The sequence below is a fragment of the Coturnix japonica genome, chromosome 21 (assembly GCF_054131305.1).
Source record: "Coturnix japonica strain WE chromosome 21, WE-NBRP24, whole genome shotgun sequence".
Classification (NCBI taxonomy): domain Eukaryota; kingdom Metazoa; phylum Chordata; class Aves; order Galliformes; family Phasianidae; genus Coturnix; species Coturnix japonica.
In genome coordinates this window covers 10,299,229-10,327,040 of record NC_140683.1, presented here as the reverse complement: position 1 = coordinate 10,327,040, position 27,812 = coordinate 10,299,229, and the positions used below count along the sequence as shown (strand labels likewise).

Genomic DNA, 27,812 nt, shown 5'->3' with positions numbered 1-27,812 from the left:
CTTCTCCCATATGTGACCAAAATGTGGCTTCAGGTACACACGCTCCCTTTATCTTCCAAAGCAGCTTAGCTCCAGGATGCCCAGGGATGGGAGCAGCACAGACTGTGGGCAGCTCAATGGGTTGGGCATCACTCATGGTGCCCCCCAACATGCAGCTGCAGAGCCTTCCATTTCTTCCTGGCTTCTGCCCCATCCAGAAGTGATCCATTCCAGGTGTGTGTGGCTGGGGTTTTCAGGTTCACCTATCCCACTGATGTCCACATCCTCTTCCCTGTTCTCCAGGCCCTGGGAGGTGGTTGGGGTTTCCCCTGCATTTCTCCAGTAACACGGCCTGGCTCCAGCCCAAGGAAGTGGGTGCACGTACCCGTTCTGCGTGGGCTCAGCTGCCTTCAGGAAAAGGAGTTTGTGATGAAGGGTTCCTAAAAAGGAGCTCACTCGAGCTGGCTCCATCCACCACAGCCTGCCCTGAGCTGCCTCTGTGGGCAGGTGCTGGCTGATGAGGCTGAATCCTCCCTGTTTGTGTTCGTTTTGCTGTGGGATGATGACACAGAGGTGATGCAGTGCCAAACCAACACATTGCAGCATCGTGCTGGCTATGCTGGGCCACCTGCTCCTCCTGCATTGTGCACACCCCAGTGTCACCCTGAGGGACCTCGCCTTCACTGCCCAGTGTCTCTGGCTGTGATGGTTCATCCAGGAGCTGCAGCAGATCCGTGACATCAGCCTGGAGCACAGGTCTGTACACTGAGTGGTGCACAGCAGGAGTGAAGGAATGCAGGACCTCATCAGGGCACCCTGTCAGGACAGAGCCTGGGCTGCACTGTGTGTGCTAACACACCTCCAGGTCTGAGGAGTGTTGGGAGAAATGAGATAAGAGCTTTCATGTATGCAAAAGAAAGGCAGGGAGCAGGGCTGAGCTCTGCACATTCTCCTTGTGCAGGGTGTGGGGTCAACTCCAAAGAGGATGGATGAGGTTACACTGCAGGGAAGTGCTGCAGAGAAGTTCCCAGATGGGCTGAGCAGAACAGCTGCATCAGGGGGGGATGGAGGACAATGGGTTAGAAATGCTCGGAGTCTGTGGGTTCACAAGCTGCTGTTTGCTTGGCTTCTGCCTCCCCTTGGTGCCTGCTGATGGCCCCTCAGCTCTGACCCACCCAGCACGCAGCTGGTCTGACTTGCAATGCTTGCTCTACACTGAGATCACTCCAGTCTAACAGTGCTCCTCTGCAGTGTGTACATGTGGGATGCTAAAATAGCTGGGTTTAGGCCCAAAGTTTCAGGCACCTGCATCTGTGATTAGCCAGGCTGGGGCAATGCGAAAGCAGCAAAGGGCTCCCAGGACAATCTGCTCTTCCTCCTCATGCTGAGATTGCAGTGATGAGCTGCTGGCAGCTCCGTGCCGGGTTCTCAGGGATGCCACGCTGAGCTTATTGAGCTTCCTGTGATATCCCTCAGGCTGGGATTCTGTCATTACACATCCAGGGAAAGTCTGAGTAAGTCAGAGCTGGGATTTCCCCAGCCCAGCACTCTGACCTCAGGTTTCACCTCTGCCTGTGCCCTCCTCTGGTTCCTGTAATGGCTTTCCTCTTAAGCTCCTTGTCCAAATCAGCAGTGAGGGCTGTGCGCAGGTACCTGAGGAGCAGGAGATATTGATGCCATGTTCCACATTTTCCCAACACAGCTCTCAATCCACAGCAGATTTTCTGAGGCTGAAACCAAAAAGACACCACGTGTTCCTCCCAGAGCCCCCTGACCTGGCCCAGTTTGGCATTACCACCATGGGTTGTTTCTGACTCGTCAGAGCAAAGTGCTTCGTTCTTCCTGAGATGACTTCATGCATTTCCAACCTGTGGGATGAAGGTTTCTGAATTATGGGCTTTCTTCACCCTGCCTCCTGTCTGGGTGCCTCTGGGGGCTTGGAAAGTGTTCTGAGCTTTTGTTTTGTGGGTGAGCTGCTCCTTGGCTTCCAGATTGTTGCTTATCTTTCCAATACAAAAAAGGGCGCGTGCCTCAGACCCTGGGTCCTTCCCAACTATTTCAGATGATGTAAGGAGAGTTTCTGCCCCTCCCTGCAAATCGCTGTGCACAAACAGCACTGCAGTTTTTGGATGTTTTGAGGTCAAAACGTACTGAGTACTGCAGAGTGCCTTGGCCTGACGTAACCCAGAGTCCTCAGCTCCACCGGTGCCCTGGGCTCCATATCCAAAAGCTGCTCCACACCAGCTCTGTTAGTCCCAGGATCCACTCCAAACCTTTTTGTGTTCCATGCTCATGCCAATGATCCATCACCCCTACTTCTGAATGCTGCTCCTGATGCATCCAATACTCATTATTTGGAGGCCCATTGGTGAAATGCATTGGTTCTCTGGCCTGGAGAGGATGGATGAAGTTTAACTCTGGATGCAGTTCAACAGAAATTGCTTTTCCATCTCCTTGCACCTGGTGGGCTTCTTGCAGTGCTGATTCATCTTAGTTCTCATCTGAGAAGTATTCAGTGACCTGCTTGGACAAGCCAACCTGAGAGTTATAAATAAATCCTTGGGTAATCTCGCTCAAATGATAATAAGCTAATGGGTTATTATGGTTGCCAATAGGAAGAAGACCTGTCCCAACAGGCAGAGCCTTCTATTCCTGGGTCTCAATGTTTTGAGTCTATGTTATTACTCACGTCCTCACACTGGGGGCTGGGCTGTGCTGGTGGGGTGGGTTGGATGTGAAATGGGGAACCTCACTGACACATGTGGGTGGTCAGCACCTGTACTGACACAAACACTCTGATGGACAAGGGGATACGCACTGGCTTGGATGTGGCACTGGCTGGGATGAAGGGAATTAAAACGTGACACCAAATGTTTGATTTTGGCATTTAACATCACTGCACACCTTACACTCGGGTGCATTTGGTGGCACTTTGCGTGCCGAGCTGGCCCGAAGCCTGTGCACTGTGAGTGGGAGGATGCACTGCTAATCCCATCCTGACTCATTCGCGTGCAGGGACTGGGGTTGTCCCAAGGGCTCAGGCACCACAGGGCAAAGCTGCAGCATCTGCATGTGATAAATGTTCCCGTTGTGTGCTTTGTCAGAAGCATTTGCATGGTTTCGCTGGAGGGATTTTGCACCGTCCGTGGGAGGCGGATGCCTGGTTAGGATGCTGAGTGTAGATTCAGCCATCAGAGCTGAAGGAAGAGCCATCGTACCCCAGTGGAGTCTCTGTCATGGTGATTTACAAGGGAGAAAGAGCAGAAGTTGCTTGTCTTGTGACTTGAAGCTGACCATCATTTTGTTCCTCCAGGAAGGGTAAAGAAGGCAATATTAGGGAGTGCAAAAGGCAAGGGGGGACCTCAAAGAGTGGTTTTAAACTTTGAGTTTGTGCCCTTTGCTGCTGCTTTGTGGTGGAGCTACAGTCACAGAATCATTAAGATGGGAGACGACCCCTAATGTCATCCAACCCAACCGTCCACCTGCCACCAATGCTGCCTTAGTGGTGGTCAGCCCCAGTCTAGAAGAGATGGAGTCAATCTCCACCCCTTCCAGGAGCACAGCTCCATTACTCTCACCTGTGCTCCCACAGCTGACCCCACACTTACCCCAGCTGATCAATCAGAGGTTCAGGCTGTGATTACCAGTTTCCCATACAATGGCCCTTCCTGTGGTAGGGGGGCTGGAACTCCATGATCCTTGATGTCCCTTCCAACCCAAGATGTTCTATGATTCTATGAAGTCAGCAGCTAAATCTTGTGACTTTGCAAAGATCCCAGAGAGAGCTGGAGGCCTCTCCAGCAGGTTTGTGGGCACTCAGCCCTTTCAGGCTCTGTTTAGTCAGCATATAAGGCACAAGGAATTCGAACACAAGCAGTGGTTTTCTTCCTTTTCTGGGCATACCTGGGATGGAGCTTGCCAGAGCAAGTGCTGAGGTTTCCTGGGGCATAGTGCTGAGATTGCACGGGATTGTAACAGAATCTGGGGTCTCCCAGCCATGTATGGATGGATTGGGAAGGCAGCAGAGTTTACCTGTCCTCGGGCTCCATTCCTGCTCTTTATAGCAGATATGTGGATTTTAATGAAGGTAACACTCTCAGAAGCATCAAAATATCTCGAGGGAAAGCCTTGTGATAGACAGCTGTAATGCAGGGAGCGGAACTGGGAAGGAGCACACTCTTACATAGCAGTGTATGCCTGCGGGCAGGTATGGGGTGCTGGGGCAGAGTCATCCCTGGGCAGCTGAGTCAGCCCAGCTCCTCCCACGGCACCTTCACTCATCATCATCCTCACACAGGTGGGTATTTATAGCACAGGTAGGAGTGGGGAGAGAAATCCGAGAACAGCTTCCCATACAGACACATAAATCACCCCAAGAGTTCAGCTCCGGGGCTCTGCTTTAACGAGAAAGAATAAAAACACTGTTGTTATTAGCACTATTTTTATTGATATTATTTTGTCGGGCTGCTGTTTGAATTAAAACCATCTTTGAGCAGAGAGGTTTTTTTTCCATGCAGTTCTCCCAGCTTTCAGAGCTTCCCCTGCAGACTGAGGACGTGATGCCTCACAAGGGAGAGAACCTTTTCTGCAGCACTGCTCTGCTGAAAAACCATTCTGACGGTGTGCCCAGAGCTCTGCTTGCCATCCCAGCTGCCAGGAGACCTCCAGGCCTTCCAACTAAATGCAGCAGGAAAGCCAGGAGGGTGCTGTACCCAGCACGGGTGAGAAAGTATTTACCGCGCCCGAAGAAAGACCCAGCCAAGAGGTGGCTGCTGGTGTGTGTTGGCATCATCCTCCTGCAGGTGCTGATTGAGGAGCCTGAGCAAGAAGGACTGGCAGGGGGAAAGGTTCCTCAGGAGCAGCCCTGCATGCTGCATGCACAGCTCAGGGCTGCACGGCTTGGAGCTGCAGAGAACTGCTCCAAAGAAGACAGAGCTGCTCCAGAGGCCCTGGCAATCACTCTCTCATCAGCTTATGGGCACCAATCCCTCATGCAAACCACGGATGTGCCACAACAAGCTGGAAGACAGCTGCACGCCTTCTGTATGCAATGCCTGGCTGGTTTATCCCATGCAGAGCACTGAGCTGCAATGAGGAGCAGGCCTGCTCCTGCTCCTGCTCCTGCCCATCACTGCTGCAGCGCTGCCAGCTGCATCATGACCTGCTGCACTCCTCCGAGGGACATGAGGACTCTGGATGGTGACACGGAGCTGCTGGTGGCCAGGGAGGCACTGAAGGCAGCCCAGGGCTGCAGGGAGGACTGTGCACGTTTCAGTGCTGATCTGAGCTGGGAACTGGACCCGATGATCCTGATGGTTCCCTTCCAACTCGGGATATTTCATGATTGATGCTGTGATTTGTGACTGATTTGAGACTGATCGCGTTGCCAGGAGCTGTAACAAAAGGCTGCGTTGGGTTTGTACTGCACTAACCTTCCTGTGGCTGCCATGTAGCCCCTCTGTGTGCCTCTGTTTGCATGCTGTAATGTGCTGTCAGTTCTCACAGGTCACAGCTCAGCTCTGGGAGTTATGAGTGCACAACGTGAGCTTTTCTCCCTTCTGTAGGAATAAAGCTGTCGGGATCAGACCTTCACAGTGTGCATCAACCCAAACTTCTGAGCTAAGGTTTGCTGTGCTGTTGTGTGCCCAGATCTGCTGACCGTCCTGGGGAAATAAAACCACCCAACCAGCAAGAACCAGGGGGGGGGTCGGAGCTACAGCAGCGCTGGAGCACAGACGTGCTGGTGCCAGCACAGGGAGAGGGTTCATGGAGCTGGGTCACAAGAGCTGCAACATGGGGCTGAGATGGGTTGGGAAAGAGCTGGGCCGTCACTAAAGCAAACCAAGGGAGGTGATGGGAAAGAGCTGTTAGAAGGGGAAGTTGAGCCAGAGATCACCAGAGGGCCCTTCTGACCTGCACTTTCACTGTTTCCATGTTTATCATGGGGTTACTGGGAATGTAGAATGCTTTGTGGCTCTGTAATGTGGGTTCACAGACTGGTCAGGGGCATCGTGAATGTGAATGTGATGGCAGCAGCCCCCCATCCTTTGGGACACGGAGGGGAAGATGTGCGATCACAGGGAGGGACCGAATGTGGAGTTTTGCATAGTGTTGGAATTCTAAAGGCTGTTGAAAATGAAAAGGTGGTTCAGCAGCGGTGGGGAACGGGGTGAGATCCTGCAGAGCTCGGTGTAAACGCGGTGAGCTCTCACGAGAGGGCAGCAGAGACACAAGCTCAGCACCATTCCCAAGGGGTCCCGGACCGGAGAACACCGGAGCGTAGCGGTGTAGGAGATGCTGAGGATGCGCTCAGTGCCTTTTACAGCTGGTTTGGTGGGAAACTGAATCTGTGCGTGGGGTGTGACCCAGCAGAATGGAGACAGAGAGCCCTTAAATACAACATCCCCATCGCCAAGCCTGACATGCAGTGTTTCCTCATTCCACATGGCACAGGGTGGAGAGCTGGGATGTACAGCAATGCAGATATAACAGGGACCACCTCCAGCCAACTGTCAGCAACCTAACCCTGGGCAACCACTGTAAATTCATTGCAGACCTGGTGACTTGAATGAGCTAAATACAACAAGAATGTCACACTCTTGGTCTGCTGTGTGCAGTCTAGCATCCCACGTCATGGCCCCCAGGTTCTATCTGTGATAAGGACAGGGCCCATCCTGGCTGCAAGCTGAAGGATGCTGCCAGCAGTGCACATCCCTGCTGCACAGCCCAGCTGCAGCAGCTCCCAGCCATGCACATCACCACGGCTGTTCAGAGCTACAAGCACCAGCTCCAGCTGAGTTCACAGGGGGTGTGACAGCCTGCAGGATGGACTGTGTGGGACTGGGGAGGGATGACGTGGCTGTGCGCAGTCTCAGAGCAGCGCACCCAGGCAGGATCTGTATCTGGAGCATGCCAGGACTCAGTCCTGTGTTTGCATTCCTAGCCTTGAGGCTCCTGGGAGCTGCTTCTTCTGCAGGACAGCCCCCTGCAGCCCAGCTCCATGGCCTTCCTGGTCCATACATTTCCAGTCCTTTTCCTACCTCTCCTTACCCAGGGCTCTTAGAGCCCCTCAGCTCTCTTCCTGCTGCCCTGGACAGAACACTATCAGGACACTCTCTGGCACTACCAAGAGCGCTGCAGCAGCTGTTTGGTTCTGCCCAAGGCTGGGGCACGAGGGGTAGCGATGCTGCTACATGCAGAGACATGCCATGGGCATTATAAACACAGCTGCTTTCATTAGACACATTATTCACCCTCTGGCTCGCTCTAATCCAGCCTGTCGGACTGATGATGTCTCAGGAGCGTAGTGGAGAAAATATTACCGTGCCTTTTGTAGTGTGGTGCTCTGTGCTGTGATGTCTATCTGAAAGAACATGAAGAGGCTGCTGCAAATATGACTGTGAGAAGACAAAAGGAAATGATGAATAACCAGGAAAGCAATGGACAAGGTGAAGCCACTGCTGGGTCCATGCCTCTGCTTGCATTAAAGAGCCCATCCTGCCCCGTGATACACAGAGTACCAGGCAGCCTTTAGTGGTCAGGGAGATGCTCTGCTCCCTTAAGCATCTCGGTGGCTCCGTGCTGAGCTCTCTCAAGCAGTTCCCTGTCCCTTTTGAACCGAGGGGCCCAGAACTGGACTCAATACTCCAGACACCATCACACCAGGGCAGAGCAGAGGGGAGGAGAACCACCCTGTCAGCTCCGAGGGGCACAGCGGGTACCCGGCCCATCCCTGCGGTGTCAGCCCACAAGGACACACGGCACGGGCCCAGCTCGGCCGGGATCCCCTCGGCCCGGCAGCGGTCGCTTTAAGAACCACGAGGCCGCCTCCCCCGCCGTGTCCCGCCCGTCCCGTCCGTGATGCCGTTCTCCGCCCGCCGCCGCTCGGCTCTCAGGTAAACGCGGCCGCTCGGTCCCACCGGCACCGGGGGAGGCGCTGCCCTCGGCGGCCGCTCCGCCCCTCCCGGCCCGGCTGCTCCGGCTGCGCTGCGGGGCCTGTGTCGGGCCGGGGGGGATCCAGGGGTCCCGGGTGAGGCCGGGCCGGGGCTGCTCGTTAACCCTCACATCACACAACTCGGCTGCTGGCTGTGCTTCTAAGTTTCTTTTTTGAACACTTTGTTTCTCTCTTTAGGAAGGAGAATCCAAGCCTCGCTGTTGTTGTTGTTCTTTCTTCTTTTAGTAGGTTGCTGTGTGAGAGCTCTGCTTTTGTTTGCCCCTCTGTGTGATGCTCAATATGAGTTTGCTGGTTGTGCTCGCCCTGCTCCTCGTGGTGCAATGGGTGCCCATGGCTCCATGCCCGGCCTTTATTCTCCGGGCTGTGAGCTCCTCCAGCATGGGGCTCCTTGTGGGTACAGATAAAATAGTGCCTGTGGCTGCAGTGTGTCAGCATTAAGCCTAAAGGGAAGAGGAGAGGAAAGTAAATGCAATAAAGCAGAACTCTGGGACCTTTGCTGGAGGCAGAAAGGGAAAGGTGCGTTGTACCAATAGGTTGGCTTTTTGACTGCTTCCTATATTTAGCTGAGGCTGAAAGATGCAATGCTTTGGGATGCTTCAGAGTCAAGTGCTGAGCTCTCACCTATTCCTCTGAATGGCCTGTGTTGGAAAAAGAAGTCCCGTTTTCTTCTTTTCCTTGTGATTTACTTGGGAAGCTGCACCACGGGATAGAGCAGCTGAGCTCGTGGTTATTTCCTCTCCCCGTTTCCTGCCTTGAGGTGGTTTACAGGGACCTGGGCAGCTCTACCTGAGTGATGTACTTTGCTTTCAGCGGTTGAAGGATGTGTTTGCTCTTCATCCTATAAAGTGAGGAACTTGGCTAAGGCATAGAGAGCTTGAAGGAAGCTTTTTCTCTCATAATGCTCTGTGTAACCAGAATGTTTGCTCTCAAACAGAGCTACGGGCCTTTAAAAACCACGAGGCAAAGAGCTTCTTTAGGGCAGTCCTTCAAATCGGTGTGAGGTTGAGTCACTTGGAGCCAAAGGGGCCATCGTTGACCAAAGGGTTGCACTGTGGTTCTGCCCTCCTGCAGAGCCCCTCAGTGCTTCTCATGGGGCTGGGTTGGGGTCAGGGTGGTTCTTGTGGTTAAAGTGTGATCCTACTGGGAGTTAACAAGTAGCTTTGGTGAAGGGAAATGGAGAGAGGGCGCAGTGTGCTTACCTTGATGCCCTGCTCTTGTGGTAACGAATGCATGTTGCCTTTCCACTCTGATCTCTTCATTCTGCTTGTTTCATAACAGTTACTTTTGCAAGTTGAACTGCAAATAGGTGCTGGAAGTAGTGAATAATCACTTCCCTTGGAATAATCCCTCGCTGAGCAGAGCCAAGGATTCCTCATGATCTCTTGTTAGAGACAAGCTGACTTTATTTTTTCCCCTTCCTGTATGCTCTGTTGAACACTGGAGGGTGATTTCTATCCAAGAATTTTAAAGACAACCTTCCAAAGTCCTTAATGGCCAACCAGCATAAAAAGGGCTGACTGGGGGCTGCTGCTGGGAGCAGCTGATGTGGGGTGGGTTGGCTGTGGTGGAAGTGATGGATGTCAGGCTGCAGCTCCGAGTTTGCAGGCGTGAGTGTGATGCTGCTGTGATAGCACTGCAGCTTCTTCAGGAGCACAGTGCAGCTGCCCTGGCAGGGACCAACCAGGAGAGAAAGGTGGGATTCGGCTGCTGTGCTGCTTCTCCACCCTCCAAGGCCTCGTGTGATGACTGTGGGGAAATGCTCATATGCAGGTCCAGAACACAGAAGCACAGAAAACACATCCATGTTACTGCTGTTCCCTCTTTAATGGGTTCCTTTTCCAGATGATGTTCAACTTGCAGCTCTGAGGCTTCTTTTATGCTCTACGAGTGCTTGCTTAAAATGAGAGTGTGCATAGATCCATGGAGAGAAGTGATGCTGCAGTTCGGTGCTGGCAGGCTGTCCCTGTCTCACTGCCTGCCATTGTGTGGGAGGAAAAATGGCTGCCTGGTTGTGTGACCCCAATGGGGAGCAGAGCAGCTGGGGTTTAACAAACTGGTTAGAACTGTGTAGGCCCCCCCCAAATTCTCCCGAGACATCTCTGCTTTCCTAGAAGCTTCCTTTAACAAGCTGATTTCTCAGGCTGATTGCTTGCAGATGAGATCATGCAGTGTGTTTTGCAGGGAAAGAATCTGAACTTAGACTGGTGAGCCAGAAAGTTTTAACACACAAGTCACATGCCCAGTGTCCTCATGGCACATACAAAACACCAGAGACTACGAAAGCATCCGTCTCAGAGCAGCTTTGTGCTCCAAAAAGAGCTGTCTGAATACACAGAGTGCCAAGGGATGCTCTTGAGTGCTGGGTCCTGTTGTTTGGACAGCAGCAGGAGAGAGCAAGGAAGTGTTTCATCTTAGCTCTGTTTCTCTCTTTAGTGCGTGTGGTGCTGGGATAAGCCCAAGCAAGGGAAGGCTCTCATCTGCATTAATTCCACAGACGTTTTTCTGCTGGCATCCGCAAAGGAATTTGTGTAGGATTGATGGTATTTTTACAGCTAATGCATCAGAACTTACTCAACAGTGAAAACTTAATGGCAGTGTTCTGCTACAGAGGATCCCACACGTCTCTGTCCCTTGCAGAAGGGACTGTGTTTTCCATTTCTCTTGATGGTTGAAGGTGTCCTTCATAGAAAAGCCTTTTCTTCCAAAATCACCGTAGCCATAGTTGAAGAACGTTGTGACTTCTGCAAAGCTGTTGTGAGGTGATGGTGGTGGTGTGTGCTGCCAGCAGATGGGAACAAGCTGAGTTTGAATGCTGGGAGCTTTAAGCACAAGCTGTTCTACCAGGCAAGGTGGGAAGGCACCTTTCTGATTGAGGGGCCTCTCTGGGCCTGACATGATTTCTTCTTCCAAATCAAGGAATTACATATTCAAAGCTGTTTGATATTTTTTTTGGGAGGGTGTTACTGATATTGGTGATGGAAATAGGAGATGAGGGGAGCCACTTTTTTCTAAAAAGGAAAAGAGGAAATTAGGCTGTTGTAGCAGAAATGTTAAGTCATGGCTTGAAGCAGTGATGGAGCACCTGGTGGGAAGGCAGGGCCAACCCAGGGGAGCTCAGCTGTGTGCAATGCACCTGAATGACTGCAAGGGATGAAGCCAGGATCCACCCCTTCCCAGCCCTCATTTAAGGGTTGGCGGTGGAGGTGAGGGCAGCTCTGGATGGAGATCCCTGCATACCTGAGGCCTTCCAAACGTAAGCAGCTCTTTTCCTTTGTTTTTGTATCTGCTGCATTTGGGCTCATTCTCATTTGCTGTAGCTGAAGACTTTGCCACCCTGCTATTATCATTCTATTATAGCATCACACCTATGCAGGGAAACTTCCAGTCCTAAACCTGAGGTCTGTCCGTGTGTTGCTCCTGGATGGGCTCTCTCAGGTTGGTGCCCAGGCTGGCTGCTCCCCTGGGGCTGGATGTGATGGTCTGTGCCCTGAGCAGTGCTGCCTACACCTTGTTGTGTCTGTGGAGCTGCTAAAGCTGCAGCCCTCTCAGAGCTAATGCTCACAGAATGCGTGAGCAAGGCATTGAACTGGGTGGAGTTGTACCAAAATTTGGACTCGGGGCCTGTCTGCTCCTCGTGCAGCAGCTCTCTGGGTGTTTGCCTGGATGAGCTCCTGGCGCAGATGATGCTCTCCTGACCTGAGCTGACTTTCCTCTCTTGATGCTCGGGTACAGTGCCCAGATCTGACTGTAATGCTGTGCAGCACAGAGCTCCAGGTGCTGGTTGAACCTGAAATGAATTTGTTCCTGTCAGGGGATGACAGGGTGGTGCTGGCTTCATACCATGGAGGATGAAGGAGAGGGTGAGAAGACAAGGAGAGGGAGGGATGAAGTCAACCATTGTACTCCTTCCCCAGGACTGTCGTACATCCTGAGCCTGCCAGCTGCAATTTGGAAGCCAGAAGAATAGGGTGGGGTATTTTCTTCCAACCAGATGAATTGACGCAGTGAAAATGAAAAGCGAGTTGAGTTTCTCTGGGAATAGCCTTTAAGGTGTAAAAATGTCCCACCCGTCAGTAATGGAAAGCTGCAGGAGAGTGCAAATACAGAGACAAGGCTTGCAGAGCACAATGGCTTTTCAGCTTTCCTTTTGCTTGAAGGATGGGGATCGGGGCATGTTCTGCCTGTATCATCTGGTGGTGGTTGCCGTCCTTTAGGTTTCATTGTCCATCTGTGTTACTGCTGCCTTGTGCAGACATGCTCCTTCACCCCGAGGGCTGATTCTCTGTGATTAGCAGTGGTGTTTTTTGACCTCATCCCAGTGCTGGAAGGACAATGAATAGCAGCCGTACTTCTGAGACGTCCCCAGAGCATGAACTGAGTGGGGAAGGATTTCTTTCAAAACTGCTGCAAGCTTCTTGAGATCTGCTGGCTGCCTGGCTTCTTGCTTGTGTTCTGGAAGTCCTGTAAGCTTTTGTGTTTGAGTACATAGCTGAAGTTAATTGCCAAGAAGAAATCTCTTATGGAGGGTGCTAATTAGTGTAAGGGCAGGCTGACGCAATGTGCTGACCCTGCCTGAGACCTCTGCAGTGCATCACAGCACAGAAACTGGGGTACCACCATCCCTGCCAGCACACAGATAGACCTTGTGTCGTCCTCATCAACCGGGCTTTAGTACAACATGGAAAGATCTCTTTGGAGAAACTCAGCATGAATCTTTCCTGCAAGTGTTGGCAACAATTCTGCATAATCTCTATCACAGAAATTGGGAACCCTGGGTGGAGAGGACACCTGGAGGTGTTCAACCCAACCTGGATGGAGGTGGGACCATCTCCAGCATGTGATGGTCTCAGCCATGGCTTTGTCTGGTTCAGACTTGAAAATGCCCGGGCATGGCACAAGGTGCTGTGCTGGATCAGCTTTTGTTTGCTTTTCTTTGAGCTGCACCTACTGCACCACCCTGCAGTGTGGGTTTAGGTTTGGATTACCTCATCCTGCAGGTTTCAAAACGTTTCAGTGAACTGTTAGGAAATGTCCCACTAGGTCTAATAGTGTGTAATGTATCTGAATCCTCCTGTCTTTTCAGCGCTAGCATTGGAAATATGAGCTGATCCTAGAGCTTTTTCTACCAAATCCTGTGTGAGGTGGTTTCCTTGTGTTTGCATGGGCTGTTGCAGATGAAGCAGTGCTTGCAGGACACGTCCCATTGCTCAGAGGGGCATAAGAGTGTTTTCCACACAGCATCAGTTATGGGATGTGCCCGGATGGGATGAAGGCTTGGCACAGGATGGCACTGTGACCATTCCCTGCCCTGGGGCCACACGTGGGATCCGCGTGGGCCAGCTGTGAGCCCAGGCTGAGGCCACCCATACACAAGGCATGTTGTTGCCTTTCATCTGCCCTTCCCAGCCCCTCGCAGTGGGAGGGGAGTGTTTTTCCCCAGAGTCTGTGTTCCTTTCAGAAAAACACGGGGTCATGAGTTGAGCCTTCCTGCTGGAGCACCCCTCTGAGCCACCCATTGCGGCCTGGGTGCTAATGGGAGCAGGATGGCTCTCGACATCTGAGAAATAAGCTTGCATCCTGAAATGCCACAAGCCTCAGAAAGGTGATGTGGGCACACAGCGAGGCCAGAGCAGGGGCCTCCAGTGTCATCTGGGCTGGGCCTCTTTCTTTGCACAAAGCTGGGGATTGCAACATTGCTGTGCTGCTTTGGGCTGGGATGCCTGGCTCTGAAGGGGATGGGTGCTGGGGGTGAAAACAAACTGAGCCTCTGCTGCTGGACTGAGATGGGGCCGTTCTGCTGTGCACTGGCTGGGGCTGTGTGTGGTGGTCCTGTTTGAGTGCTGTGCATGGTTCCAATCTCTGCCTTATGCCATGTGGCGAGACCCATTTGGTGTCCCAGCCCATCTAAGCTGCTCACTGGGAGCCTTCCTAGGCCTTTTGCTTGCATACCAGGCAGTGAAAAGGGCTGGGAGTGCTGGATCCTGTGACCTCCTGGTGGTCTGAAGGTGGTGGTCCTCTCTGAGGAATTGCAGCAATGTGGCCACTGCTGTTGTCAGCTGCTGTCTGCATGCTGGCTTGTGCAGAGGGCAGGTTTGGGGTCATGTGGCTGGAGGGTCCTGGAACAACAGCTACAAACACATCAGCAAGAGGCTGGTTTTGCCTGACAGCCCTTGTTCTGACCAGTGTTACGGGGGTCTGTGCTGTAAAAGCAGTGGCGGTGCTGCCAGGAGCTGTGCACAGCCCCTTCAGTTCTGCTGGCTCCATGTTCCCTGCAGGGAAAAGCATCCCACGTGCTGTTGCTCTTTGCTGAGGCTTAGTCTGTGCTTGTGGTTTTCTGGGCCTCTCTGCTTCTCTTTCTTGGGGAAAAAAGCTCCAGTGAAGGCAGCTTGTCAGCTGTTCCAGGTCTGGAATACACACTCAAATGTTGGTCTTCCTGGTGCAACCTGCACAACAGAGATTAACGTGGGTGACATCTGGGAGAGAGCAGCAGATGTAGAGAAGTATTGCTGGAGGTGAGGTAGGAGCTGTGCAGCTCCACCATCATTTCTCTTGTGCGTTCCTCCTTGCTCCAAACTCACTGCAGAGCTGGAGGGCAGAAAGAGCAGCAGGCTGTAACAGGGAAGAACGTGTGTGAGCAGTGCTCAGCGTGCTGCTGCGGGATGCTGGAGGGCACGTGGCTCACTGTGCAAGGCTGGAGATGTCCCGCCTGGGCAGGTCTGGTGTCCAGGGATAGGGAGGGATGGCTGATTGCAGATCATGTTTTTTCTCTGCTCCTTTCTGACGGTTCAGTTGGCGCAGATGGCCGAGGGAAAGTGTTTACTCAGTCTGTGCTGAGCTCTGCTGTGTGCCAGGGGTTTATTCTTTGGGTGACGTCTTTGCTGGGCCTTTCTCAGTACAACTACAGCGAAGCTGATCTCGCTGTGCTTGTTCTGACCTGCAGGTGTAAGTCAGCACAACTTGCCTTCTTTCTGCGCTTGTTCCCATCTTTGAGACGGCCCAGAACAACGTAACAGCTGAGGAATGTGCTTACAAATAGAGCAAACAGAAGGCTGCTAGGTGCTGCTGGTAGAAACTGAACTGATAGCATCACAGCTCCAAGTGAGAGCGGTTTGGGGGCTAGGGAGGAGGAGGAGGAGTCCCTCCTTTGTTGTGTGGCTTTCCTTCCTCGGGAGCTTTGTGCACCATAAAGAGGGACCTGCTGGGTTGTTCAGTGCTGTCAGTCTGCCTCCAGCTGCTCATTAAGTTGCTTTTCCATTAGTACCAATGGCCTTTCACTGCTGCAGCCAAGGAAGCTTCTTGATTTTGGTGCACGTTGCTCCAGTTCACCAGCTGCAAATTTCATATCTCTGCTTTGCTGCTTGGACTCTCTGAACTATCGATGTTGTTTTTAAGCACCAGAAGCAAAAGCTGCTCTTAAATTTGCTGAAACCTGCCCAAGTTGCAAATAATTATCGGTACTTTCAAAGTGTTATTTTTATAAATCATTTTGAAAGCACTTTTAATCTCTTCCACTAATGCTCATTAAATGATTCCGGGCTGTGAGATCCCACACGGGCACCTCTGAAAGTGCCAGACTGTGCCATGGTGGATTAAACATGTTGGTGTCTAAACTTGCATGTGGAATGTCAGTATCTGCTCCTCGGTCTGATCTTTGCTGAAGCCAAATGCAACTTATTGGAGGCCCGGCCTGGTGCTGGTTCTGCTTCTTTTGCAGTTTGCAAACCCGCTCGTGCTGCAGAAAGCAGTTCTGTGCAAAAGCAAAGCAGGGTCTGTTGATGTTATTTCTAGTCCTTTGAGAAAGATGACTTACCGGTCACATGTGCTGTATGAGGTCATTAGGAAGCCTCTCAAATACACAGTTTGAGAGCCGATGATGCCATGGCAGAAGTATGCTCCCTCTGCGATGCGAGATGCAGAGCTCGCTGAAATGCTCGAGTTTGTAATAGCTTTGAGTGGGATCTGTTATCGTGCATATTTGGGCTCATTCCAGTGGAAAAAGCACCGCTCTCTGCTTTGCTCTATGCATAGGATTGATTAGCGAACATACACGGTGGGATAACGTTACATTTCAGAGGGCATCCAGCAGAGAGGCTGTTGCTGTGCTCGAGGCGAGTGAGTCCAAGTGCCAGCTCAGCAGATTTCTTAGCAGTGCTTTGTGCCTCCGGCAGTGCTGCAAGTCGCTGGTCCTTGCTCCTCCCAGCGCTGTGGGGGAGCCGGGGGTGTTTTGCTGGACTGTTAATGTTGCTGCTGTGATGGCTGTCTGCTTTGTGATGGCTGTCTGCTTTGTGATGGCTGTCTGCTTTGTGATGGCTGTCTGCTTTGTGATGGCTGTCTGCTTTGTGATGGCTGTCTGCTTTGTGATGGCTGTCTGCTTTGTGATGGCTGTCTGCTTTGTGATGCTCCTATTGGGGCCTGTCTTGGATTATTTGCTCTGCACTCCCAGAGCTGCCCTCTGCTCATTGCTGCCCATCAAGCAGGGATCATGTTGGTCCCAGCTTGGTCCATGCTGTGCTGATGGGGCAGACATCCTTATAGTGGCAGAAGGGTGGATTCTGTGTGTTTGATCTGAATCAGTTGCACCCATTTAGGGTAGGGCTCCCCGTGCACAGAGGTGTCTCATGTCTGTGTTTCTCCAGCTATTGCTGGTCATGTACTGCTCCAAACTGAGTGAGCCCTAGTGGCTGTCCCATCACCTGGGTTAATTGATGCACCAAGACACGTTATCTCTTTCTTGCTGTATTTCCTAAAAGAAAAGGAGGCAAATAAAGGATCTGCCAGCCTTGCTGTGTGGGATGCCAGCCCCAGGGGAGCAGCAGGGCTGTGCTCTGTGCTGAATGTCCCTCTTGCCTTTCTCTTATTGCTGTGCCCTCCTTCCAGGACAGACTCCAACAGCAAACAAACCTCCAGGTGACTCAGGAGCTCTGTGGCCCCCCTGTCACTTGTGTTTAATAGTGATGAGTTCCACCTTTGCTTTCTACCTTCCCCCACGGGCAGCCAGGGCTGGTGAAGGATTTCAAGTGTGTAGCAGTGACAGTGTCTTTGCTTTTTCCTGTCCGTGTTAAACAAGAAGGTGCAAGCTGGCAGCGCAGGGCCGGGCCTGGCCTGCCTCTGAGACTACACGGGCCCTGCTTCCTGAGCAGGAGAGCTGCTTTATGTTGTGGTTTTACTAAATGAATTCAAAGCTTGGCCTTCCTCCAGGCTGAGCCCGGGCCGAGTGCCAGCAGAGCAGCCCCTGGGGAGAGCGCTGGAGCGAGGAGGGGCCAGAGGAACAGGGAAGAGCGGAGGAATCCGAGGAGGCAGATCTGCAAACAGCTCCCAGCCCCATCTGCTGGGCCGGCAGTCGCTATAGGAACCGCGCTGATAGAGGCAGGGCCATCCATCTCTTGGGCCCGTCCGTGTGTGCGAGGAGGGAGGGAGGGAGCGGGGAGGAGTTAGTGGAGTTTGAACACATCGTGCTGCTGGAGAGCGCCGAGGAATGTCGGCGGGACGGGCCGGCTGCGGCCGTGGGGCACAGGACACACATTGCGGGCACTGCCCGAGCTCGGCAGCCCACGGGCGAGCCAGGTGGGTGGGCGGCACGTGGGGTCTTCGCAGCGGAACCTCGGCCCCGCTCCGACCCGGCGCTCCGTGCTGGGAGGCGCTGGGAGCCGAAGCTCTTTGCGCTGTGCGGGCGGAGCTGGCGCTGAGCTCCGCTCAACTTCCGTGGCTGCGGGGGATTCGCGGAGCCTGCGTCGAGTTTATGGCCGTTGTGCCCGCAGGAAGGTTTGGGGGCTGGGGCTCCGTGCCTCCCCGGTGTTGCCCGGTGTTCTATCGGCCCCGTCGCCTTCTTGGCACGCACCGGGTGCTGCAGCTCCGCGTCCTGGCTGGGGTTAATCGCGGGGCTTTCCGGCAGCGGCGGCTCCTGATCAGTGTGATTGCTTCCCTGGTAAAACCCCTTTGTTTCAGGTGCCGAGGACTTTCCCCAACAGCCCCGTTCCCACCCGGAGCCGTGCAGGGCTGCTCTCTGCTCCGTGGGTTTTTATTTAATAGTTTGGCTGAAATTCCATCCGCTCTTTGTGTGCCGCGGAGCACGACGCGGCTGTGGGTTTGTCCTGTTAAATAAGGAGTGGATGGTGCTGCTTTCTTAGCAAGGAGCTGCTGAAGGCTGCACAGACAGAGCTCCAACCACGGCACAGGGAAATACAGGAGCTGGGCTGCAGCACTGAGCTCTGCTGGCCTTAATTATGGGTTTGCTTATACCTGCCTGGGTGAGGGCTGGCAGCCAGCAAACCTCACCTGTTGCCGTGCTGATGGAACCACAGTTGTTCTTACTGCAGAGATCCACTACCCGTGTTGTACCCAATGAGTCCTGCATTGTGGCATTGCATCCCGGAGGTGTAACGTGTGTGTTGTGGAATTTCATTCCCTCAGTTTCAATTTGCTGGTTTTAATTTCAGTCCTGTACAGAAAAGGGGTAAATGGGCTCCTCTCTTTGCCTCTCATACATTTGATTTTGCTCATGATTTCTCATATTTCTCATTGCCTCAAACAATCCCGGGACGTGCAGCTTTTCCTCCCCCTCCCTGCCTTCCCCACTCTTATTACTGTTGTGATCTGCTCTTTCTGGTTTGTCTTGTATAAGATTCCACCAGGCCTTGCCGTGCTGCCTCTCCATGGCTGCAAAACGCTGCCAGATCTTCCTCAGTGTCCTTCGTTTTGCTTTGTTTGTAAACAGACCATTTGGTCGGATTGCTTGGAATACATTGTGGTAAGCAGGGATGCTCTCTGAACTGTCTGCAGTCATGTTAGGTATTTTGCTGGAACACTTGAGTTAATTAACGTTTAATCTCCATGTGCAAGAAGTTAAACTTTATCTTGTAGAGCTGTAGCAGTAAATAGCGAGCCTTGCAGAGCACAGAGCTGCCTGAAGATCCTTGCTGGCTCTCTGGGCTCACCCCAAGGCACTGCCTCTCCCTGCACCCATCTTTGTTGGGCACTTCCCAGTTCAACTTGAGAAGCACTTTGTAGTAAACACAGCTCATAGAGCTCTGTGTGCAGCCAGGCTTCCCCTGCTCTGCCCTCCAAAGGAGTGAGCTGTGCCGTGGAGCTGCCTGCACCCTTGGAATGCAGTCAGTGATGATAACTTGTGCTTCTTGCTCTGGTTTGGTGTCTGTAAAAGCGTGGCACAGCTCACTTTTCACATTGGTAAATGCTTTTGGGGAAGCCAACAGCAGTGCTGTCATGATGAGGTCAGTGACAGGTGCATGGAATTTTCTTTTTCTGAATGAAGGGACGTTTTACAAGCCCCATAAAATGCAGCATTTGGTAGTGCTAGCATTGCTGCGGTGCTCTGATGTAAACTGGGTTGCCAGCTGAACTAGTAGGAGTTCCAGCATCGTTTGTTTTCCTTTCCACTGAACCATCTCTTAGTGCTTGGCTCCCACCCTCACACAGCCCAACCAGCAGCTCTCAGCTCAGGGCTGGATGCTCCGTGCTGCTCTGCTCCTTGTTTGCTTCCCTTCTGCTTTTGTAAAGAGGCTGCTTGGCCTGGATGGCTTGTAAAAAGAATCTGGATGGAGCAATTGCTGTGTGGAAGCGTAGGTAGGGAGCTGTAACCGAGCTGGGTTTTTTGGAAGGGAGCAGTTAATAGAGAAAACAAATTATAACTGAAAAAACACAAACGTAGCTTAGAGCAATGAGAAGTGCTTTGGTGTCGGTGTGGATGTGTGTAGATATGCCCTGGTGCATCACCCAGCTTGTAGGTAAGGCACTCTGATAGTGGTTTGGATGGGAGGACTCTGGGCACTCTGAGTGGTGCTGGTGGTGCCTTTGCCATCCATGTGAGCTCTCCCTTCCCTCGTAGCTGTGCTCATATGGCACCATCCCAGTTTCCATTCAGCCGATCCGCGTTTTGTTGATGAGGTTGATTTACAAAGTGCCACCTGATAGCTCCCAAAAATAGAAGCCAATGGGAGCATGGTCTGTGCCATGCAGCAGAGCTGCTGCCATACACCGACCTCTGTGGGATGAGCTCTGCTGCTCTGCTTCATCTTCAGGGGAGACAGAGCCCCAGTGAAGCTGGGGGAGCCTCGGTCCATGGAGTCCTTTAAGCCCTGGCTGGCCAAAGCCTTGCACTGCTGCTCTGAGCTGGTGCTAACCCTGCAGTGCTCTGCCCAGGAGCTCATTCAGCTCTGTGCCTCCGTAACATGAGCTCCTTCTGAGTGCGAGTTTGAGCACTGTTAAGTAAAAGGTTATGGTGGAGCCCCTTGAGAACGGGGAGGGAGGAAGGTGGTTTAGATTGAGTGCTCTTAATACTCCATCTGTCATCTGTGTGGTTAACATGTCATATAAATGGTTGCTATGTGAGCCTTGGAGCGGGAGATGGTGGAACTGGGAGGAACGTGGTGAGCTTGTAGCTGCCTTGCTTTAAAGGTTGTTTAAAGAAAAGAAATAAACAGCCTCAAAAAAGAGGAGGAATTAAAAAACCTGTAGAGAAACACAAGTGTAGGGAATAGAGAACTGTGCGTGTGCCACTATGGGTTCTGCATAGGAAGGAAGCTCTGATAAGGGACAGAGTGATTCCTGTGCTTGGGCAACAGGAGGAGATGGTCAGAGCCTTCTGTTTGTGCCCATCTCTGTTCTCCTGCCATCCCAGCATTGCAGTATGGGGAACTGTGTTTCCTTATTTCTGCCTCTAATGATTATTTTTTTCCCTAAAATCTTTCAGGAGTGACGTGTTGCTTTCTTTTCCCCTGGCAGCCTCAGCAGATCTTTGGCTGTGCTGTAGGAAGGTTCAGACCCTCACCAGCTTCTTGAGAGCCCTGTCACCCACCTACAGGTACACAAACCATACCAGACCTCCACGCTCTTCTGCCAGTCCCCTGCTGTCCCTGTCCTTACCCTATGTGCCACTCTACAACACTGTTGGTCACTGAATGAATCCCATGCACTCTGTGCTAGTGGTACATCTCCAAATGCCACACTAAAGGTCACATTGAAGCTGCTCACTTTTCCTAGGCCTTCTTACCTTGTGCATCTTGATGAACCCAACCCCTTTTCCTAAAGTCTGGAGCCCTTCAAATGGCAATCACACCTGTCTGCCTTCTTCAGGCTTCAGATACTGCCCCATTTAGCGGCTTTGCTGCTTCCTCTTCGAGTGCCTTTAGGACTGTTAGGATGTAATGTCCAGTCATCCTGACCGTTCCTGAACCCCCTCTGGGGATATTTCAATTCTGGATAGATCCTCCTGTTATACAGCCTGCATTTCTCCCACACCCATGAGCCTTGGTCATGACCATGAAGTATCTTGGCACAGTGCTGGGCATCTTTAATGGGATTCCTGCAACAAACCCAAAGGTCCCATTCCAAGGTAATGATCTGCAAAGGAACCAGTTAAAACAAATGGCAGTTTCAGTCGGGATCTAGAGAGGCTTGCAAACATGCCAGACCTCCGTAATGGATCTCTGGAGGGAGAATAGCTCCTGGAGGAGCTCCAAGTCCCACCTTCTTCATGCAGATCACTACAGAACAGCTCCCTCCTGCGCTCGCTGTGCTTGCAGGGCATGCGGGGAGCTGGGCATGGTGAGCAGTGTTATTGTAGAGCTGGACTGGGTGTTTAGACACACTGTCTGCTGGCTGTGTTGGGAAGGAAGCTGCCCTCCATTGCATTTCTCAGCGACTTTTTCAGCAACTAGATTTTTTTTTTCCACTCTCACAATGATTGTAACAGGGTTTTATTCTCCTGCAGCCAGCTGTTAGCAATTAGCAACTTGATCCATTCAGTCCGAGGACAAGAGTTTAACACTTTCTTGCCTCTGTGAGGATGTTGCTAATCCTGTTTGTGCTGGTCAGGGGCTTGTGCTGTGATGTTGGTACTCTGTGTACATGCGTGGGTCAAGAGAGGCACCATAAACCCAGGGACTACAGTGCAGCTGGAAGAGCTGTGAGGAAAAGTGAGTTGTCAACCCAGATAAAAAGTCATTAGGAAGGTGATTTCCAAGCAGTGTGCACAGAGGCTTGTATTTTGTAGTGTATTTCAGTGTGCTTTAGCACATGGAAGCGTGCAGTTTGGAAATCAGGTCTACTACCAGCTGAGATTTAGCCTCAGCAGAAATCAACATCGGTAGTTGTTCAAGCAGCAGTTCCCAGGATGAAGAGCTCCTGAGTGGAGCCAAGGCTCTAAATTACGAGATGAGTGGAAAAACATCCTGGTGTCTTGCTCAAGGCACCAACAGCTGCAGAAGGGCTGGAGAAGATGAGGAGTGATGCTGCCTGCACGGTGGTGGGCCAGGACCAGGAGCTAAGTGTGCTTGGTCAGAATGGGTAATTTTGGGTGCTGCTGTATGTGTTGCATGTCACATATATTATACTGCAGGGATAATAGTGGCCATTGTAGTGACTTGAGAGGGTGACAACCTCAGCACAACTCTTGTAAAAAGGCAAAGTCCTTATTCTAGGACTTAGTACTTCTCAGTGCCTGTCAAATGCCAAGGCGTTTGGATGCTTAAAATCACATTTGGGATTGCTCTGATTCCTTTTTGGTTTTCCTTTGCCTCAGCAGGGGGGCTCTTGTCCTCACCTAGCAGTAGATATTTGTTTCAGTGCTCTTTGGCTGTTAACCCTGGTTGACTTACAGAGGACCTTTGCAGAGTGTTGTGGTGGGAGCTGCCCTGTGTCTCTGCAGATGTCTCATCCTTTCCTGCTTGCCAGGCTGTCCTCGTGTTCTGAAGGGGGTGATGAGGATGTGGAGCATCTGTGTGCTTGTCCTCTGCCAGCTGAGGACTCCTGTACGGTTGGCAGCTGTTAAACCTCCAGCTGAGAGGCCACCTGGGAGACGTCTCCAAGTTGCTGTTCTCCTGCCAGGACCCCCTCAGGACCTGGCAGCTCTGTTACTGTGTGAGGATGCATACGAGGGAAAGAGCATCCCCAGCCCAGGCTGTACCCACAGGGCACCCCACGCTCCTCCAAGCAGTTCCCTGCTGTGTCTCCATCTCAGGCAGTGCCCTTGCAGTTGTGAGGCTTTTGCCTCTTGCTTGTATGTATGGTCACGTTGCTGGACACAGCCCCCAGCATTAATTCCCCCTCCTGCACTACATTTGGCTTTCCCAGGAAGGCTCCTAGGTCGATTTTCAGGCTCAGAGCCATTGTCTCTGATGGAGTGAATCCAGCAAGGACAATGGCCAGTAGCAAATCCTTAGGAAGGAGAATAAAAAACAGGGCAAGCCTCAGTGATTCTAACCCTGATTTAGCTCCTGGGCGTCTAGCAATGTGCAGCTGGGGGATTTCTCAAGCCAAAGGTTTTACCTTCAGATTTAGGAACCAGTGGTGCATCTTTGTTGTGAATAAAGCCAATTGTTTTGGTATCCATGACAACTTTAGGCTGTGATTTGTGCAGCTCAGTTATGTGGGGTGGGAAAAACAGTCTTTTGTTAATAATCTCTGAGCTAATGGCATCTGATGCTCTGCCATTCCTAAACGTGTGTGCGCACTGGCATGGTGATGGTCTCTTCCTTTCCTTAACAAATCCTAACATTGAATTTTTGCTTTTTTAATACCATTCTGGGGATTCTTCAGCAAATATTTCTTGGCTGGGATAACTTTTAATTTATTGCTTTGTTCTGTTTTCTTCTGTTCTAACGTTTAAGTACAAGACAGCCCCTCTAACCTGCCTTCTCTAAAGCAGTCCCGCAGGATGGGAGCCTCTGGAGGCAGCTTGTAATGAATGTGGACACAAAGAATCAATGTAACCTCACTGATAAGGCTTTAAGGAACACGGGGTCATGCTGTGGCTTTCCACTGAAATTGCCAGAGTTTAAGCCCTTTGCTATTTTCCTCATTTCCAAACAGGAAATTAAGTGTACTTGCATGTGTGAGTGCACATGCTCTGTTGGCAGCAATGCGGACACGAAGGGAGAGATTATTTTCACCCTGGTTTGGACATTTACCTCCAGACTGTGTGACAAGTTTTGGGTATTGGGGGTAAGCAGTTGGTGTGGGTGGAAGTGTGTATCTGGATTCAGCACTGCTGAAGGGCTGAGGTCAGGGCACTTCTGAAGGCACGAACTGCCCAACCCATCACAAGGCAATGGCAGTACAGCATGCTAACGCAGCAGCATGGCCGTCCTGCCTTTGGAGGACTCTCATCTTCTCTTTGCTTTATGTTTCAGAAATGTAGATCGCAGCTGGTGCCTGTGAAGGACTCGTGCTCATCTGAGCCTGCTCAGCGGCTCTGACTGCTACCATGATCTTCTGCATTCTGCTGCTGGCCTCCCTGCCTGCGCCATCCGGCTCCGAAGTCAACCCTGGTAGGGAGCTGCCGGTCTGGGCTCCAGTTTCCCACTTCCCCTGTCTTCATTCTCAGCCTTTTTTTTGCCTTTCGTGGTAAACACGTAAATGTAATGAATGGGCATAAACATAATTGCTAATGCAGTCTGTGATTGCCTGCTTCTAGGCTGAAGTGGATGGTGTACTTTGTGCTGGTGTGCAATGTCTGACAGTTCCAGGAGGGCTCAGGCATGTGGATTTATTCCTTCCAGCACTTTCAGCAGACCTGTGTGCAGTTCTGCTTCTCTCTTCATCGCTTTGGCTGTGCAACCTGCAGAACAAACCTGGTTCTAGGCTGGCTCAGAGATGCTTTGCTCACTGTGGAAAGCCAATTACCAGCTAACAAAGCATGAACAGCAGTTCTGCAGCCAGCAAAGGAGATTCTGAAGAGAGATGTGGAAGGGAACATTTAGAAACCATACCTGGCACAGAGCTGAGCTGTAGGCAGGAGTACAAGCCTATGAGTCCCTGTGGAGGGAATGACCTCTTGTCCTGCAGTACTGAGCAAGTTACAAGTCTGAGTGATTAATCAGATAATGATCTGCAGTATATTGCGAAAATCACTGTAATAAGGTGGCTGCTGCTGGAGACAGTCTGAAATAAATTAGTCTAATCTGTGTCCAGATTGGCCCAAGGTGTGGTGAGCCAACAGTGCTGCCCTGGAGGGGCTTGTTGTGTCTGGCTGTGTTTGAAGCCCTGTGACTGTGTTTGGCTCTGGCCCTGCTGTCCCTTAGAGATGTTTGCAGCAGTTTGAGGTTGTGCTGCAGCCACACAGATGTGAAGTGAGGCCTGTGGGGGAGCTCAGCAGGTATCTATACGCCTGTTCCCAGTGCCCAGCTTCGAACAAGGGTTGCCAGCTGGTTCTGATCATTTTCCCTGCACTTCCACTACATTTAACAATCACATGCAAATTGCTTTAGGTGGTGGTAAGTACATAAATTACATGTAGGAAAAGCTGTCCTCAGCACAAGACCTTGGCTGGAGGGTGGGCTCTGAGCATGAGCCTGTAGTACCACCATCCGGCAGGAATTTCACCCAAGGAGAAGTGAACATTTACCTTTGTTAGGACTTCTGAGTTTGGCTTCCTGAAGAAACTTTGCTTTCTTAGCTCCCATAGCTGATCAGCTGCCTCTGTATCAAGGGCTGTGCCCTGTTTCTATCCAGACACATCAGCCCAGCTGATGCTCCTTGGCTGTAACACCCATGTCTTGGTCTGAGCTGCTCCAGGAGCAGTCTGAAGCACCTCTATAGCCTGGCTGCGGTATTGCCTGTAAGCAGTGCAGGTTCCCCCTGTACCAAAGGGCCCAGCATCAGATGTATGACCTCACTGTGATAGACCCTTCAAACTACATGGCAGGGATGTGTGTCCTGGGGTGCACAATGAGGAAATGGGGAAGTCTGAGCAGGGGTCCTGGCTGGGTGACTGAGCCCAGGTGGGTTCTTTGAACAAAAGGATTTGCTTTTTGGTGCGAGCTTTCTGCTGCTGTGAATCACGGCTGTGTTCAGAGTGCCTCTGATTCCTCAATGCCAGGGCTGCTCTGGTTTCCATTTGCTCAATGTGTGGCATTGTTGCAGGGATTGCTGTTAACCTCTAGCAGGAATGTGACCGGACAGGACTCCCACTGCAGAATCACAAAAGCACTTTCTGCTTTCAGGTGATAATTCTGCCTTTTTGGGATCTCTTTAAATACTCCCCCCAAGTCAGTAGTGTAATAACTTTCCAGTAATAGGTCAAGTTGCACTGGTCTATTGATGGGACAGGTAAGAGTCAAGATATGAGGCCAGTTGCTATACATTTTATTGTAGAATAGGTCCATGCAATCAGTAATACTAATATGATTTTGGGTTTCTTGTTCTGCTTTGTAAAGCTTTTGTCTTGCCAGGACTCTTCTGAATGATACTGAGTGTATTTCATTCCTTACAGTTTTAGTTTAATACAATTACCAAGCATTTCATCCTTTTCATTTGTGTTCCTGATTTTATCATTACCATGTTTATTCCCCAGGTGTGGCAGCCTTTTAATTAAACTTGTCTATTGATCTCAGTAGAGTTGGTATTGATTTTTGCTTGCCTTGGTTCCTGTTTTCAGCTACATGCCGTTACCCTTTGGGAATGCATGAAGGCACGATACGGGATGAAGACATCACTGCTTCCAGCCAGTGGTATGATTCCACAGGACCCCAGTATGCTCGGTAGGTTAACGCATGGCAAAATGCATGATTTTGATTTTCTTTTCAAGGTGTCCAATGTGTGATTGAGGAAAATATTTTTGTTTAGCTTCACTGTTAAAGAAACTCGTTCTTGCAACACGTGAAACTGTGACTCAGTGTTCAGGATTTTCCCTGTGAAGCGGTGAGATGTCAGACACGAACGCAGGGAGGCGGCCATGTCTGTGTTTGGAGCAGGTCAGGATTTGTCTGTTAAAGGCTTCAAGCAGCACAAAATAGTGTTGGACTGAGCCCTGCAGTGAGCAGGAGATTGGACTGGACCTGCAGAGGTCACTTCCAACACTGGTCTTCCAATGGATTTGGACCTTAAAAGGACAGCACACTGGGGGCTCTTGCAGAGTGTTTGAAACTAAATTGTAGGAAATCACTTATGAGGATGGACTCTTCAACAACATCATGTTGAACAAATGGGCTGTGTCCACTTGGACCCAAAAACCTGGAAAACATTGAGTTGAGGTGTGAGAAAGCAGTTTGAGGGTTTTCTCTCAAGGTCAAGCACTACAAACATGTTTCTCATGAGCTTGGCTTTTCATTTTTGTTGTTTCTTTTACCTCAAAGCTGATATTTTCAGAATATTTACAGATCTGACTTTCCTTAGAATTCTGTCTTATGATGTCAAACATCCCTAAAGGTATTAGGAAGGACTCAGAAGTCGAGGAAGGGCATTGCTGCCTTTAGTGGCTCCACCTGCTGATGGGTCCTTTCCATTATATTATTGCTTCTGGGATAGAAATGACTTTTAATGGTTACAGAGAGGTATCTAAAGCAAAGGGGGCTGCACTGAGCAGGAAAAACCTGGCTTCAGTTGCCCAAAAGAGAGAGGTTTTTTATACCCTTCTTTCACTCAATTCTCAGTTTGAAGGTGTCTCTTAAGCTACTGAGGAGGATGGGTCCTTGAAAGTGAAGGCTTTTAATTTGCTTTTTCCCCAGGTTACAAAGGGAAGAGGGTGATGGAGCCTGGTGCCCAGCTGGTTTGCTGCAACCAGAAGATGTACAGTTCCTCCAAATTGACCTGCATAAGCTCTTTTTCATCACGTTGATTGGGACTCAGGGACGACATGCCCGTGCCACAGGCAAAGAATTTGCCCGTGCTTATCGAATTGACTACAGCCGTAATGGGGAGCGCTGGATCTCCTGGAAGGATCGTCAGGGCAGGAAGGTGAGTGTGGGCACTGAGTTGTGGAGCAAGCAAAGTACAAGAGGGTTAAAGTGCTGTCCCCTTCCCTGACACCAGCTAAGGATGATGCTCTCCTTTAGCACTGTTGTATCAGTATTGAAGGCAGGAGGAGGGAAGCAGCAGCCAACTATATTGTGTGGGAAAACGCCCCGGTCTTGCACTGATGGGATGC

General features: G+C 51.3%; 1 protein-coding gene across 7 annotated transcripts in view; it reads left to right on the top strand.

The window, feature by feature from the left end:
* The first annotated feature begins 7,319 nt into the window (after positions 1-7,319).
* Positions 7,320-27,812, top strand: part of LOC107321607 (discoidin domain-containing receptor 2-like) — a 34,173-nt gene continuing 13,680 nt past the window's right edge. For 2 of the 7 annotated variants that reach the window (XM_015878661.3, XM_085521521.1), the window contains exons 1-4: positions 7,320-7,874; positions 24,079-24,216; positions 26,325-26,427; positions 27,394-27,622. In XM_015878661.3, coding sequence (XP_015734147.1) covers positions 24,153-24,216; positions 26,325-26,427; positions 27,394-27,622 — 396 coding nt within the window. In that variant the 5' untranslated portion in view covers positions 7,320-7,874; positions 24,079-24,152. Of the gene's footprint in view, positions 7,875-11,118; positions 11,187-17,366; positions 17,498-20,671; positions 20,751-24,078; positions 24,217-26,324; positions 26,428-27,393; positions 27,623-27,812 lie in introns of those variants that run through there. The other 5 variants (XM_015878659.3, XM_015878664.3, XM_085521519.1 and 2 more) reach the window with 4 other exon arrangements.